Raw genomic sequence first — 17739 nt, 5'->3', positions numbered from 1 at the left:
AAAGTTTATAAATGAGAACTTAAAACGTCACCAGTAGGCTTATTGTCAGATTGTTAAACTGTAATTAAAATCAATTCGCTCTCTACATGAGATTAAAATAAGAGTAATGTTTTGTTTTTAAAGTTGTAAACGCTCATAGAGGACTAAATTCGTCGCTGCTCTCCATCAAAACACATTCACTGATGAGGTCATCGTTCCCACGACAGTTTATTGGCGGAAGGAAGGCAGACACTGTGAAGCAGGGACGTCGCTGCTGGATTACTTGTAGTGAAACGCCTACATTAAGATCCTAGCTTCGTTTGTGCATTTAACAGGAGGAAGCTTAATTCACATTGCAACACATCTCACGGGTTTACATACGGAACTTTCACGATGGCGCGTCATGTCCGACAGTTATTCGGGAGAGGGTACGTTTCATTTTTTCTCCTTCTTTCTGCCACCATGACCACGGTGTCAACCGTCACCCATTATTCTGTTCCCGAAGAAATGGAGGAAGGTTCAGTCGTTGCTAATTTAGCAACTGATTTGGGATTAGATGTGAAGACACTAAAAGAAAGGAAAATGCGCTTAGACGTTGTAGGCAATAAAAAATATCTTGATATCAACAAGGATACGGGAGAGCTGTTTATATTAGAGAGGATAGACAGAGAGTTTTTGTGCCCCTTGAAAACAAGTACGTACTGCTTTCTTAAACTGGATGCTATGATTGAAAATCCAATACGAATGTTTAATATCGAGGTCGAAATTATGGATATTAATGATAATGCTCCTCATTTTCGGCGAGGGACGATGCATTTGGACATATCTGAATCAAGTTCCGTTGGAGAGAGATTCTCACTGAATAATGCTGCAGATCCAGATGTGGGAACGAATTCTGTGAAAGATTACCACCTGAGCTCAAGTGAATATTTTGCGCTTGAAATTCAGACAGGGAGAGATGGGTCAAAGTTTGCTGATTTGATTCTGAAAAACGCTTTAGATAGAGAGCAGAAGGCTGTTCATAATCTCATTCTCACTGCTGTGGACGGTGGAGTCCCCGCACGCACAGGTACAGCCAGTATCATTGTTCGTGTGCTTGATGTCAATGACAACGCCCCTTCATTTGACAAAGACAAATACATTGTAAATGTGATGGAGAACTCCCCAATTGGCAGTCTAGTAATTAAACTGAATGCCACTGATTTAGATGAAGGGTCCAACTCTGACATAGTTTATTTATATAGTTTGTACACATCAGAGAGAACGCAAAATATGTTTAACTTGAATCCAGAAAATGGTGAAATCAGAGTGAAAGAGATGATTAATTTTGAAGATTTGAAACTTTATGAAATGGAGATTATTGCCAGTGATAAGGGACCAAGTTCCTTATCTGGACAGTGTAAACTGACAATACAAGTCACAGATATGAATGACAATCACCCAGAAATATCCATTAAATCATTTCATAGTCCGATCAAAGAAGATACTGCAGTAGACACAGTGATAGCAGTAGTTAGTGTCAGTGATAAGGACTCAGGTGACAACGGAGTGGTTGATCTTCATGTTCCAGATAATATGCCTTTCAAACTGAGGGAATCCTCTGATAACTATTATGAGTTAGTGGTCTCAGAGCCTTTAGACCGCGAGAAGGTTCCAGAATATGACATCACTTTCACTGTTACAGACAGAGGTTCTCCTCCTTTATCTGACAATGAAACCATGACTTTAGAGCTGCTGGATGTTAATGACAATGTTCCACAGTTCCCTCAGTCATTTTATACTATACGTGTAATGGAGAATAACGCACCTGGGGCCCTGCTCAGTTCACTCACTGCGTTTGACCCTGACCTCCATGAAAACCAGTATCTAGTTTATTTCATCCTAGAAAAGGAAATAGCCAATACTTCTATGTCCATGTTGTTCTCTATCAATCCAGAGAACGGTAATCTTTACGCACTAAAGACTTTTGACTATGAGATCGAGAAGGAGTTTCTTTTCCACATCGAGGCCAGAGACTCTGGCTCTCCTCCACTCAGCAGCAACGTGACCGTTCACATTATTATTGTGGACCAGAATGACAACGCTCCGGTCATTGTCTCTCCGTGGCGCGCGCACGGCTCGGTGGTGGAGGAAAAGATCCCCAGATCCACTGATAAAGGATCTCTGGTTGCCAAGGTGATAGCTTTAGACACCGACTCGGTGCACAACTCTCGGATTACCTACCAGTTTCTTCAGGTGACTGACGCCACCTTGTTCAGTCTGGACCAATACAACGGAGAGATCAGGACTATGAGGATGTTCAGTTACAGAGATCCTCGCCACCAGAGACTGGTTGTTGTTGCCAAGGACAACGGGGAGCCTGCTCTCTCTGCTACAGTCACCATCAAGCTGTCCACAGTGGAGACTGCTGTTAAGGCCTACTCTGACATGACTGAGGTGCCTCTAGAATATGACATCTTCTCTGACCTAAACCTGTATTTGGTCATCGGTCTGGGCTCGGTGTCATTTCTCCTGCTGATCACCATATTGGTCACCATCGTGCTCAAGTGTCAGAAACCCAAGCCCAGCAAAGCAGCTCCTCCCTGCAGGAACAGTGTGATCAGTGAGAGGAACTCCACCATCGCAGACTCCACTCTGGTCTCCAACGATGCCTACTGGTACAGTCTGTTTCTAGCAGAGACCAGGAAAGGAAAGATGGTGGTTAGACAGCCTGTGCCAAAGGGCTCCAGATACATTGTGTCCAGTATACCGAGGAGCACAGGGATGTCAGAGACTAGTGACTCAGCAGCTTCTACTCTGCAGGTACAAATGACCGCTTACTTTAGTGAAGTTTCAAAATATTTAGCTGACTGTAACCACATTTCAGAGAGCAATATTTCATTAATGGTGAAGTTTTAGCTCAAATGTATTCACAGTGTCTTTTTTAGTAGATATATTTTATAGATTTATTTGGGATGTAATCGTGATATAGAATAACAAAATAACTAAAATAGAATAACTATATAACTATAATAAATACATCTATCCAGTGTTTCAAAGCAATAATATTTAGAAAACAGCATGAATCAGTGTAAAACCACACATGTAATATTTTGCTATATGTTGTCTGTTTTTGTGTTTTACCCTAAGGATATTTACTGGTTTCAATTTTCAGGTGTGAGAGTGTTTTTCAGGTATCTACTATAAATGCAATCATGAGCCAAACTCACAATATTACCCTAAACATACACCGGTGGAAATTTATACCTTTGCTGACCATGGTAAAGGAAAAAAAATAGAATAGAAAAGTAAAAAAGTAAAAATAAGACATTCAAACCTTAACTATAAGAAGAAAACAAACAATTAGAAGTGAAAAATAATTAATAACATTTTTAAATTGTCCTGTAGTTTCACAGAGTGACACTTGCCAAAAAAGACTTCAGATATGTTTGTGTGACTTTGTTCTGTGGCCTGTATGTTATTGGAATGTATGTGCCTTTATTATTTTCACTACCAATACAAACAAGACTAAGTCTAAATCAAAGCAGAAACCATGAGTACACACAAGTCATATACAACCTTTTTTCATATAATAAAAGGTTAGTATAGAATTTTCAAACTGATAATCTTTTCATTTTCTTGTCAAGTATTTCTATTTGTCTTCAAATACACATGCTCTCCGTAACACACACACACACACACACACACACACACACACACACACACTTTTTACACATTTGTCAACAGTGACAGGACAAGACATACGCCCTGTTTGGTGCAGGCCTCCTGTTCTTGTCAATGCAAATCCGCAGAAATGCAGAGACAGGAAATTATCAGCTTTTTTGTGTTCTGTACAACCTAAGTACAAATCCGAAGTATAGTAAGCTGGACACATGTTGGTGCTATGAATGCTTATCTATCTATCTATCTATCTATCTATCTATCTATCTATCTATCTATCTATCTATCTATCTATCTATCTATCTATCTATCTATCTATCTATCTATCTATCTATCTATCTATCTATATCTAATGTGGTAAGTATGAACAGCTGGAGGAACAAACAATTATAGAAATAAATGTAACACTGTATTTGAAATTACCTTTATAGAACTGCTTGTAACAAGTTGCTGTATCTGATTAAGTGGGTCACACTAACCATGCTTAGTCAGTGGTATTTTTCAAAGATAACACTCTGTGATCATAGGATACATACACAAATAATCCTTTATTGTGCTTGTAATGACCTGACCATTGAATTGCTTTTTTTTCTCCCCACTCTAAAGTACCCTAAATGAGGGAAGTCCACCCTACAGCTGGAGGTATGCAGGAGTTTCACTCCCCCAACCCGGATGCCCTTTTATGAATGATGTTACAAAACTTAGTGTTCAAACTTAGTTGTTTTTTGTATTTGTTCTTTTCTCAGTTGATGTTTTTTATATTATATTTTTGTCTTGTTAAACTTCTCTTGGAGATATAGATTTGTTTTTATTTTATTTATGACAAAGGGCCAATCAGTTGACATCACATGCAGTTTGCCAAATCTCCTGTGTTAGCCTCCTCATTCACAAATGTTGTTTACTCTTACCCATGTTACAGTCTTATTTTGCAACTATGCAATCTAACCCCCACAGTTATTAACACTACTTTTGTCAGTATTCTGGGATCATGTCCCCTTCCCAAAGTTTTATTTTGTACAATTTGACAGAGCTTGAAAAATATAGTCTAATGACCTTGATTGACCTCAGGGGGACAAAGACATGAGGCAATTATTATCATAATGGTACCGATAATACTGAGTCTGACAAACTTTGGTCAATTTTTGCAGACAATAAAGCAAAAGTGGTAACACAGATTAGGTAAACAAATTTAGAATCAGGTAGCCAGTCATTAAAACCACACATCTACTCCCTTGGCTAATGCAGTAATAATCATTCAACACAAAATAACATTGACATGCAGCTCCACTTGAAGGTCACACTTCTAAAAGTCCTTCACTCCAACTAACAATGTTGCCATTTGCTGGCTTTGCTTTGTTCACAATCTGGCTTTTGCTGTAATACATCAGAAAGTGTTGATAGATCTGTGCTGCTTTAATTTAATCACTATAATGTCAAAAAATATGCAGTGCATGTGAAGTTTAACATGTGTTTTCCCCTACTGACCCATCACTGATAGATTAGGAGTATATTCTATTTGTGAATGTTTGAATGTGTTAGTGGGAATGGACTGTGGTGTTTCTATATTATTTGGTCGGTTAGAGTCATAATTGGATTGACTGTTACTGACTTCTCAGAATGACACATTTAAATTTCTGTCTGCTCTTGTGTGAATTGTGACCTAATTCTTTGTGCAGGAAAGGCGCAAAGTGAAACCAGTCACCCAGTTACCTAGCAACCACTCTCCTTCACATAATCTTGTAGCATGGTATATTCATTTATAGACTACCATCCCACAACTATGTGTTCAAGGATCAGCTCAACCCCTCCACCCACTATGTCTTCTGCCTGAAGCCCCTGTCTGAGTGACAGACGTCGGCTGCATGAGAAATGTCACTTTGGCCGGTCACATGGCTGTCATTGCTCTTGATCTTTTCCAGATTTGACTAATTCTATTGTGTTGTTTGCAGGCATCTACAACCAGCAGCAGCAGTTCTACATAAGGCCACACCACCAGCTGCATACTGGATTGATGCTGTCAGGAGAGCTTCACACAGGAAAGGAGAAACTCCTGCCCTTAACAACCCCCCTCACCCTTCATGTCGATCGTGCTCAGTCTGGCCCCTGCTCCTCACAATGTGTAGTTACTATGCTATAAATGGACTATGGTGGCTAAAGGATGCAACCCTCCCCCTCTATTTCTTTAAGCACACGAAGAGCCAATCAACAATGTTTCTCTGTCCATTTATTATGTATGATAAGACTGCATGGCTTCAACCACACTCCAACACCATCATAAAAATAACAACTTCAAGACAAAATACTCTCCAAAAAGACTTTACAGAAAATTGCACCAGTGGACATTCAAAGAAGCCACAACAAGGACTATTTGAGTGGACACAGGAATGTTGGAATGCCTTTAAGAGACTGTTTTCCTCTCTAAAAAAGAAACACATGATGGATATTTTACATTTTTAGCCTATCTGCTTCGTCTTGCTCCATAACAGCATTGGTGTATAATGTATAAGATAACAGATAAGAATCAAAAAGTGAAACAGCACAATTAACTAAGTGTCAAAAAGCACCAACCTATGATTTTAGAGGATGGAACAAAGGGGAATCAATATTTTGTAAATGTGGTAGGATTTAGTAGTTTCATGTTTCGTAATTGACTTTGTGCTTTATATGTAAGCCAGGCCTGAATATAAGAATGAGAGTGCTAAGAGATTAAATGAATTTAACAAGTACATCAAACATAAGAGTGAGGCCTTGGTCTGTCATGTATCTGCCTTTCATATGTTTTTGCATGGAATAATCAAAGTACTTAAATAGCTTTAGATATATTATGTCAGTAAACAATCAATTTTCTGTAGTTGAGCCTCACTAATTACTCTTTTTCAAAACACAGTGGACAATTGCATTTTAATGGGACCATTATGAAGAAGTACAACAACATTATACATTCACATTACACTGTACTAAGATTTTGAGATTGAGTGCACATAACTGTAATCCCATTCCTTTGTCCTAGTATCTAGTCAAGAGGAAAATGGCTGCACAGTGAGGCATTTGTATGGATTCAGAAACTTGATTGTACAGTTATCTTACAGAGTGTTGAATGTTTTGTCCACTTTGACACTACTGAAGACAATGACTCTAGCAGATTGGGGGCATAGGAACACAGTTTGAGAATGGACTAATTAATGTCTCATAATAAGTACTGCCTAGTATATCCATTACAAACATGACCATGTTTTACTTTTTTATTTTTAAAGCCAAACTCTGGATGTTTATTCATATCAACTGAGAATGTGTAATAAGTTAAACAAACAGAATTGTCTAGACTTAATGTTTACTTTACAATACTGAAAACAAAATAGCCGTAGTTGGTTTTACCCAATGAAAGCTGTGCTCGTGTGTATAACTGAATAATGTGTCTATCTGCATATGCGACACATACATATAGATACAGATGTGTACCGTAACATGTGTTTCTATCTATAGTTTTCAGTTTATTAGGTACACCTTGCTAAAACTGATGCAGTTTAATACAACAACCGTGCAATAAATCCTGCCATCAAAGTTATGATGTTCAGTTTTTGTTGTACCTGTTATACAGAGGTGTTGATTCCACTTGATGGTTATTTAAGCAACTGTAGTTGGTTACATACTGAGGGGTATTGATGTAAATGTGGTGAATGAAAGATTAGAAACATCTGCCAGTGTAAAGGAATACAATTTAACAGCACCACAAACTGCAGTCTCCAAAATTACCATAAAATTGAATCGACATCTTTTTAAAACAGTTTCAACAAATGGTGAGCATTCTACCTTTTATATGGCTATGATATAATTGCAGGCCTGTTGTAGTAGACTGCTTTAGTTTTAGCTTACAAACCTACCCAATGGTAACTGAGTGTATGGATTTCCTTTTCAGTGCAAGTGCTAAAGTTTGCAATGTGAACAGCTGAACTAATGTGCCATCAGATTTATCAGCCAAATCATATGTGAAACAGTAAAATATATAATAATGTATTCAGACTCTTATCACAGCTCACATTGCATTACCTGTATAAAGTTATAATGTGTTACAGGCAAACATATATGTTAAGTGCTTTCGTACAGTATTACATTTATGGTGCAACATGTAGTAAATTGTGTTATGTGAGCTTATTGTATGCTATGGTCTGGGCTGTATGATCTTTTGAATAAAAAAAGACATAGAACAACACACTTAATGATGAACTTCTGAATCTGTCTGGGGGGTTTGGGCAGTTGCATAATTTCTGATGGCAGTGTTGATAAGTTGAAGGACTACTTTAGCTTCATTATAAGGCTTGGTCAGCCAGTCAGCTAACTTCCTCAAGTTTCACTTCACCAAGACCTTTTTAGTTAATATGTCAGTTTAAAAAAACAATTTTTCAATAAACATAGTCACTTAAAACAGTATCTGTGATCAGTATGATTTCCCTGTCTGGGAATAACTATCCATTTCTTAAATGGTTGATTAAGGTTGATTTGTGGTTGATTAATACTTTATATTAAACATGTTACGGAGTCTAGCTTAACACAAACATGTTGGCTGGGGTCATAAAGATCATCTCACATTACATGATGCCTGATTTCCCATAATGTAGAATGAATTATTGATATATACTTGCTTGCTGGACAAAATTACCAGTATTTACTTGCAGGGTTTGTGCAGCCAATGTGGAAAAGCACACTCTCTTTCTGTCACTGAAGGACAAGTTCTCAGAGTTGATCATTACAAACAGTCTTTAACTGTCTTCCAGTGATATCACTATACAAATAGCGCCTACAACACCAATATTTTGTCATACATTTTTAGGGTTAAAATATCACTGCTCAGCCACTATAATCCATTGACTATCTACAGAAGTGTAGTAAGTATTTGCATAAAGCCCAAAGCGCTATCATCATTCCTGAAACTAGACATTCCTCTGGTATTCTAAAAGTTGTGGATTCTCTTTTTGTCCCACATTTTTTTCCTCTGATGCTCAGAGGGAGGGATTAATATGGTAACAACACAAGAATATGAACCTAAATTGCCTTACTGAACTATAGTATTTAAGTGGTACATTTTACAAGGTTGAGTTCAAACAGCAGTATGATGTTGATGGCACAACTGCAAGGTAAGTTCAATAATGAGGTAATCTTAATTATTTAGTTGTTATTATCTTTATTGTCTTTATCTATTTCTGCAATAAAATTAATTGGCTTTACTTAGAAAGGTCTCTTTGCATCAGAAAAAAATAACTAACTTCATATAGGCTGAAAATTCTGTATTTTCTTCCACATTATGATTTAAAGTGCATATGGCACTCTTTTTACTTAAAGCAACAATTGGTTGAGGTGGTAATTAATGGTAATTAAGGAAAACCTTGTGATGGTAATTTTATTTGCATTCTCTACTTTTAAAATGCTAGTTTTTAAAAGATCGGGGACCACAAGGTGTTAAAGAACAATAAAGTGTTTTTTTCTTTCTACATGACTATAAATCTTGAATTTAATTAAATGCTTAATTTTTTCAGCAATTCACTGCACAGATCCTTGACAATACTTCTCTCTCACATGTAGGACTGCAGTGGAAAAGGACTCAAGCTACTAGTGCAAGTGTCCCATCTAGTCTGTCATCATTGATCACAGTCAGCACATCCACTGTATGTGAAGACATCATGACAATTATAACCTCAAAAGAGAAACATAATTTTAAAACCAGCTAACACATACAGGAAAACACAGTATGTCTTAACGTAGGCTCTAAATATAGCTGCTAAAGCCCACAAGTTGCACAGCTGAATGAGTATAAAAATACATTTCAACATTACATCACAATGTAATTCAAAAACTCATCAGTTGGTGTTCACATTGTTTTTCACTCAACCCATGTTTGCATGTTTTTCTCTTAAGGTTGAATAATGAGTGTGTCTCTTTCTTTGTGTTCTTTGTGTGTGCACTCACATATGACCTCATCTCCCAAGGGAGATGAGGTCATATGTGAGCAGGAGAGATATTCAGAGTCACAGGATGTGTTATTCTGATTTAATTTCCCCTATATATCAGCATTTTAGCATGTTTAGTAGTTCAAATGTGTGTGTCTTTTCCATGTCTTTAAATAAAAGCTCTTATAATATGTGTGGTTTTGGTACTATTCTGTTTGGTTGGAGTAAAGTAAGATAATACATATCATCTCAGTCTCATCACCACTGGACCCACAGAGGAGACTCTCCCACTGCCTGTTGTCTGCTGCTCTAGTCCACTGACCGACTAGCACACTGATGCATGACACAATGATGCAGCAATGTGGAATAAAACACTAGAGCAACCACCAGCTGGCACCAGTAGGCACACATTCACACCATATATTAAGCTGAAATGTATTTTATTTGTTATAAATATCACTGGTATCAATCTTTATATGCATAATCTTTAGAATACTGGAGAAAATATGTGATTTTAAGAATCAGATATTTTTATTTGTGTTGTCAGGGCTGCTACTACAACACAGCTCCCCTGAAACCTTTTATTACAGAATATTTCTTGTAAATAAACCAAGGGAGGGATGTGACTGTGAAGTGGAATATGCATCTTTCATATGTTGCAGAATGAAAAGAGTCAGCAAATGTGGCCACAACTGCCTTTCTTTGTCTGCACCATGCACAGCATCCCTCCCCCTTTGCTTCCTTTCTTCCTGGGAGCCTGCTTGCTTTCAGCACCATGGAAAGTGACCTGCCTAATGGAGCTGCGTTGCCATGGCGACGTGCTGTCTTTTCGCTGGAGCCCGCTGTGTGCCCTGAAGCAGCCTGCAATTTAATTTTCTGACAATCCCCTCCCCCCTCATGACAGTGCAGCATCAGAGCAGCATTCTCTGCTAAATATTTCTGCTACATTTTCCTTATGAGGGCTGATAATAATGCAAATTACAATCTGCTAGAAGTGCTGCAGCGGGAGGGGAACGACGCAGTCAGTCACAAGCACAATGCGGCAGCGCTCGTGCACGCGCACGTATATATTTGACCTCAATCCAGAATCAATACGTAGCAGGTGGGAGGGGTGCGCAGATTTGAGGTGTTTATGATGTAGGTCACTTAGTTGTTTCCTTGTAGCATAATGAATATTTTTTTCCCCTTTTCTACCCTTATTTATTTTATATGTTGCAGTACAGTAAGGCTGCCGCATTATATACGAAACAGAAATGCATATGTGGCAATGTAAAGCAGACATGAGCTCATCATAGCTGCACATGCAGGTTTAATCCATGAGATGTCACTGCGTACCTCTGCAATAGGATACATATGATTGGAGTGTGTAGATCACATAGAGGTTAAGGAGAAGGAATGTGGATGTTAACAAATGTATCTACACGAGGCCAAACACTTACACAATAAAGATTAGTAAACACCCCTTCTATTTTACAGGTCCCTATATTTTTCTATAAATGTGCAGTATGTTTCCTATATGTACTGTATTATGTAACTTATTGCTAATTACAGGGACACAAGTTACTGTGTTCAATTGGTACATTTTCAAACGATTGATTTTTGTTAATTAAAGCGTAACTACGGAGTATTTTAGTCAATGCACAGCAGGTCAGCTGAACATACAAACAACGGAAATGTGTGTACAGAAAAGCATATAAATAAAGGGACGACAAAAAAAATCCAAGTAATAACTGATTACTTGGGTTTCAATTGGACCTTTCTTTCAAGAAAACAAGGACACATCAAATAAAAACAATACACACAAGGACACACAAGAAAATAACTTACTTGATGTTTTCATCAAATGGCATATACTGTAGGGTAAACATGAAGAAAACTTGTTATGATCACTGCAGCATCGTTACAGTGACAATAGGTGGTACTGTTACACTATATATTATCACAGTGGTTGTGTGCTAGTAGGTTTCTTTACTCGTGCATTCAGTAACTACCCAAAGAGACGCGTAGATAGAAGAGCGGACCTAAACAGTCCTGATTCTCCTGACAGAATGACGATCCTGTAGACTTTTGATTTCTATGCCCAAGAAGAAAATCAGTAAGAATTTTTGGACGGGTTTAAGATCGTTGATTTAAACGCTTCTGTCAAACAATGGCGGTAACGGACATCACGGGAAAATGGCTGCATGTGTGGATTTTTTTTTGTCTGGCGTTGCTGATTATTACTCATTTAGAAGGAATCTCTGCTCAAATACGATATTCAATTCTGGAGGAATCGAAATCGGGCACGGCAGTTGGACATGTAGCCAAAGACCTTGGATTAGATCTTGGGAGACTGGCGGATAGGAATCTTCGTGTCATATCAGGAACAAAGCAGGATCTGTTTAAGGTAAATCCGAGAGATGGAGTTTTGTTAGAGAACCAGAGAGTAGACAGAGAAGACCTGTGTGGAAACACAGTTCCGTGTGTCACAAACCTGAAAGTAGTGATAGAAAACCCTCTGGAAATGCATCAAGTAATAGTTGAAATACTCGATGTAAACGACAATGCACCGAAATTTCCCGATGAAAATTACACATTAGAGGTGCTGGAATCCGCCATAGTTGGATCCCGATTTCAGATGGAAGGGGCACACGATTTGGATGTTGGACTGAATTCCTTACAGTCGTATAAACTAAACCATAACCCATATTTTCGCTTGGAAACTGAGGAATTTGGGGAGGATGGAAAGGTTCCCTTTCTTATATTACAGCGACCTTTGGATAGAGAACACACTGCTCAACACTGGTTACTGATAACAGCTAGTGATGGAGGTAAACCATCAAAATCTGGTACTATCAATATCACTGTTGTTGTATCTGATATAAATGACAACTCACCAGTGTGTGATAGACAGAAATACACTATTATGGTAAAGGAAAACGCACCTGCAGGTACGTTTCTCCTGACAGTAAATGCATCTGACTCGGATGATGGGATGAACGGTGAGATCGAATATTCTATACGGAGTACACTAAGAGGACTCTCATCTGAGCCTTTCGATTTAAATAGTAGAACTGGCAAACTGACTGTGAAAGAAGGCTTTGATTTCGAGGAAAAGCAAATCTATGACATTAAGGTACTGGCTGCAGACAAAGGTGTCGTGTCTTTGTCCACACACTGCAACGTGGTTGTTAGAGTTGAAGACGTGAACGATAACCAACCTGAAATCGACATCACATCCCTTTCAAGTCACATTCCAGAGGATGCACCTCCTGGCACGGTGGTGGCGTTGGTGGGAGTGACGGATCGTGACTCAGGTGTGAACGGACAGGTGGTCTGCAGTGTGCCAGGTCACCTGCCTTTTGACTTAAAGCCATCCCCAGATGGACAGTCATACTCATTGGTCACCAAAGACAACCTAGATAAGGAGACAATACATATGTATAATATTACAATAACGGCTAAGGATTTAGGGACACCTCCTCTGTCATCCACAAAGGTGATAAAAGTAGATGTACTAGATGTTAATGATAATAATCCTTTGTTCACTGAAAGCCCATACACTTTTTATGTGCTTGAAAACAACAAGCCTGGGACGTCAGTTTTTTCAGTGAGCGCGGCTGATGCTGATGGAGATGAAAATGCGGCAGTTACATACTCACTCGACCATAAAAGTCCGGGGCCCACTGTGACTTCTTTTTTAAATATAAATGAAGCCAGTGGCACCATTTCAGCACTGAAAAGTTTTGACTTCGAGACTCTGAAAACGTTCCAGTTCCATGTTGTCGCCACAGATTCTGGAACTCCGTCACTAAGCAGCAACGTCACAGTGAACGTGTTCATTCTGGATCAGAACGACAACGCTCCAGTCATCCTGTATCCAGTCAGCTCCAACGGTTCTGCTGAAGGTGTGGAGGAGATTCCCCGAAATGTCAACGCAGGACACTTGGTGACTAAAGTCAGAGCCTATGACGCTGATATAGGATATAACGGCTGGTTACTCTTTTCACTGCAGGAAGTAACTGACCACACTCTCTTTGGTTTGGACCGCTATACAGGACAGATCAGAACACTTCGCTCATTCACAGAGACAAACGAGGCTGAGCATAAACTGGTCATACTGGTGAAAGACAATGGCAACGTTTCACTCTCAGCAACAGCTACTGTGATAGTCAAAGTTGTGGAGCCCAAGGAAGCTTTTGCAGCTGCTGATGTTACCAGCGCGGCAAACGATCAAGGAGAAAATAATGTTGTATTTTACTTGACAATAACTTTGGGCTCAGTGTCTGTACTTTTTCTCGTCAGTATCATTGTTCTGATTGCAATGCAGTGCTCAAAATCTACAGACTACTCCTCTAAGTATTTACAAGATGCTAATTACGACGGGACACTGTGTCACAGCATCCAGTACAGATCTGGAGACAAACGCTACATGTTAGTTGGACCAAGAATGAGTATAGGATCTACTATTGTTCCGGGCAGCCATGCCAATACACTAGTGCACCCCAACAGGAGGCAGGCATCTGAAGAGGTATTATTATTATTATTATTATTATTATTATTATTATTATTATTATTATTATTATTAATAACACAATTGCTTTCACATAACATTATTATATTGTAGTACTAGCACAATTAGACAAATACTGTTTGTTTTTTGTTTGTTTTTACTTTTTTGCTGATCTGCACTGCTGTTGTGAAATTGTGCTGTCCATGGTGCTGAATTTTGCGGAATTTTTTTGCAATTGTCTATTTAACGGTCTGTTAACCACACACGTGAGTCGCTAAAAAATATACTAAACATTAAGCTGACTTGCTCGATAAGGTAGACATAAACATCCTCCACAATGCGAGAATGACGAAAATTTTCACCTGCTCCTTTCGTATCCCTACTACTGGATAATGGGCAGCATGGAATCATATAGAACTCGATTGTGATGTGGAGAAGGGAAGTGGAGTAAAACACTTGTGCCAGCTGGCCTCTTGTGATACAAATATATCGTATTGTAGTTCACTGGCCACATGGCGTCAGTGTGGCCTCAATGATGGGTAGTTTGCTGATTATGTGCAGGCCCTTCCCATCTCTGGATCATCTCTGAGGTGGTATGGCTGGCGAATTACATATCGAAGGCTATGCATCAAGACATATGAGCAGAGGGTAGTATTTATGTATGGAAAACTCGTATTTGGGAATCGTGAAATGGATCTAATAATTCTGGTTTGATGATAACTTGCATCCCTCCGTTTGATTTGAAGAAAGCCTTCATTTTGTTGCGTCACAATGGGAGAACGAGGACAAAGACGCCGAGTGAGCTGCTGGTGGATTGCTGGGATTTTGTTGCTGTGCTTTGGGAAGCGTATTTTGGCACAGTTGAGATACTCTGTTCCAGAAGAAGTCCAAGTGGGATCTCCTGTTGGAAATGTTGCCAAAGATTTGGGGCTTGATATTAACACTTTGACAGAGAGGCGGTTTCGTATAGTTTCGGGTCCGAATCATGCTCTGTTTCAATTGAATCAGAAAAATGGAGTGCTGTATGTTGGGCAAATTATGGACCGCGAAGAACTTTGTGATGGAACCAAGGTTTGTTTGATAAACTTGAAAATTGTTGTTGAGAGCCCACTGGAAATACATTACATGAACGTTGAAATAACTGATGTTAATGACCATTCGCCGACCTTCCCAGAAAGTGAGCAACGTCTGGAAATAGCAGAGCATATTCCACCAGGAACTCGTTTCCAAATTCATGCAGCTAGAGACCCTGATGTCGGGACACAATCAGTCCGATTCTATAAGTTGAGCCCAAATGATCTTTTTGATATACAAGTCAGAGACAGCGAGGAGGACAAAATACCGTTTTTAGTGCTAAAAAAGCCCTTGGATAGGGAGCAAAAGGCAAAACACCGTTTAGTGTTAACTGCTCTTGATGGGGGCAGTCCGTCGAAATCTGGGAACCTTAATCTAACTATCACTGTGCTGGATGCAAATGATAACCGCCCTGTGTTCAGCAAAGATATACATACTGTGTCATTAGTGGAAAATGCTCCTATTGGAACCCTTGTAATCAGATTAAACGCTACCGATATAGATGAAGGTTCAAATAGCGAAATTGAATACAGCTTTGGCAAAACTCAAAAGAAAAAAGTGCACGATACCTTTGAATTAGACAGCGTCAGTGGTGAGATTCGAGTGAAAGGAAACGTGGACTTTGAGGACACTGAGATTTATAGACTAGATTTGCAAGCTTCAGATAAAGGCCAGCCACCCTGGACGGCCGAAAGCAGAGTTGTGATAAAAATTAAAGATGTGAACGATAACAAGCCAGACATAGAAGTGACATCACTACGTAACTTAGTCCCTGAAAATTCCAAACCTGGCACTGTTATCTCTCTCATCAGTGTCACGGACAGAGATTCAGGCGTTAATGGGAAAGTTATTTGTACAATATCGGATAATGTTTCATTTGATTTGACGCCATCCATTGAAGAAAATATGTACTCTCTTGTCACAAAGGGACGTTTAGACCGAGAGAATGTGTCCAATTATGAAATTACAATAACAGCCACTGACTGTGGTGAGCCCCCACTTTCCACTGTAAAAACTTTAAAAGTTCAGGTGTCAGACGTGAATGATAACAGACCAAATTTCAGCCAAAGTCCATGTGAACTTTATATGGTAGAAAACAATGCTCCTGGTGCATCGATATTTTCTGTTAGTGCTGTTGATATTGATCTGAATGAAAATGCAGCAATCACATACCACATTGTGAGAGGTGATGGGCTGCAAGGTGACATGACATCTTTCCTAAATGTTAATTCAGATGACGGACAAATATCAGCACTGAAAAGTTTTGACTTCGAGACACTAAAAACGTTCCAGTTCCAAGTTGTTGCCACAGATTCTGGAACTCCGCCACAAAGCAGCAACGTCACAGTGAACGTGTTCATTCTGGATCAGAACGACAACGCTCCAGTCATCCTGTATCCAGTCAGCTCCAACGGTTCTGCTCAAGGTGTGGAGGAGATTCCCCGCAATGTCAACGCAGGACACTTGGTGACTAAAGTCAGAGCCTATGATGCTGATATAGGATATAACGGCTGGTTACTGTTTTCACTGCAGGAAGTTACTGACCACACTCTCTTTGGTTTGGACCGCTATACAGGACAGATCAGAACACTTCGCTCATTCACAGAGACAGACGAGGCTGAGCATAAACTGGTCATACTGGTGAAAGACAATGGCAACGTTTCCCTCTCAGCAACAGCTACTGTAATAGTCAAAGTTGTGGAGCCCAAAGAAGCTTTTGCAGCTTCTGATGTTAAAAGTGCAGCAAAGGATGAGGAGGGGAATGATGTGACTTTATATCTGATGATAACTTTGGGCTCAGTGTCTGTACTTTTTATCATCAGTATCATCGTGCTGATTGCAATGCAGTGTTCAAAATCCACAGACTTTACTTCTAAATATCTACAAGACACAAATTATGATGGGACACTGTGTCACAGCATACAGTACAGATCCGGTGACAAGCGATACATGTTAGTTGGACCCAGGATGAGTATAGGATCTACTATAGTCCCGGGCAGCCATGCAAATACTCTAGTACTTCCTGACAGAAGAGGGACATCTGGAGAGGTAAGCCCATGTTTCACTTTTAATTGAGAATACAGTATTTTTGGCATACATATACTGAATTTACGCTTACATTAAGAAAATATCCTCCTCCCAAATAAGATTACCGTTAGACACATATAAAACGGTCCATGTTTACTAAACAGATAATGATCTGAACTGTTATATGCGGTTTTCATTTAACTCTTATCAATGGCCCATCTATACCCCTCCTGAAATTAGAAAATGTATTAATGATGCTGAAGCGCTATCCACGATTTATATTTAGCACTGCCCACTGTTGAAATGTAGTCATGATGGTTTTGATTAGATTGTGGTGATTTGGAAGTTGGAATTAAAGTTTCAGTTTGGATATTACGTTTTTAAGCAACATGTAGGCTGTTCGAAAAGGGAAACTATTCCTGGCATGTCTCGTAGCGCTGTCCAGGGTGCAAACACTTTGCCATGGTCATGTTGTGGTGATTTTCAAATAAGAGTGTAAGATTCCTTTGAGAGTTGTTTTTTTTTTTGTATTGTTTGTTTGTTTGAATTTTAAATGTTATTTAG

At 39.1% G+C, this 17739-nt stretch overlaps 1 protein-coding gene across 1 annotated transcript; it reads left to right on the top strand.

Annotated features, from left to right (window-relative positions):
• The first annotated feature begins 385 nt into the window (after positions 1-385).
• Positions 386-17351, top strand: LOC133985597 (protocadherin Fat 4-like). The gene is made up of 5 exons (XM_062425257.1): positions 386-2781; positions 11731-14114; positions 14211-14267; positions 14820-17196; positions 17340-17351. The coding sequence occupies exons 1-5, from the start codon at positions 442-444 to the stop codon at positions 17349-17351; spliced, it is 7170 nt and encodes a 2389-aa protein (XP_062281241.1). The 5' UTR covers positions 386-441.
• Positions 17352-17739: the final 388 nt, after the last annotated feature.

The sequence above is a fragment of the Scomber scombrus genome, chromosome 9 (genome assembly GCF_963691925.1).
Source record: "Scomber scombrus chromosome 9, fScoSco1.1, whole genome shotgun sequence".
In the NCBI taxonomy this organism is placed as follows: domain Eukaryota; kingdom Metazoa; phylum Chordata; class Actinopteri; order Scombriformes; family Scombridae; genus Scomber; species Scomber scombrus.
Note: the sequence above shows the minus strand (reverse complement) of the source record. Positions and strands in the feature narration are given on the sequence as shown.

What these genes read in the sequence shown, in the direction of transcription:
- LOC133985597 (XM_062425257.1), top strand. Translation starts at nt 442, where the DNA reads ATGACCACGGTGTCAACCGTCACCCATTATTCTGTTCCCGAAGAAATG. An exon ending in CAGCAGCTTCTACTCTGCAG is followed by an intron (nt 2,782 to 11,730) that starts GTACAAATGACC and finishes TTCTGTCAAACA; the next exon opens with ATGGCGGTAACGGACATCAC. An exon ending in TTATTATTATTATTATTATT is followed by an intron (nt 14,115 to 14,210) that starts ATTATTATTATT and finishes TTAGACAAATAC; the next exon opens with TGTTTGTTTTTTGTTTGTTT.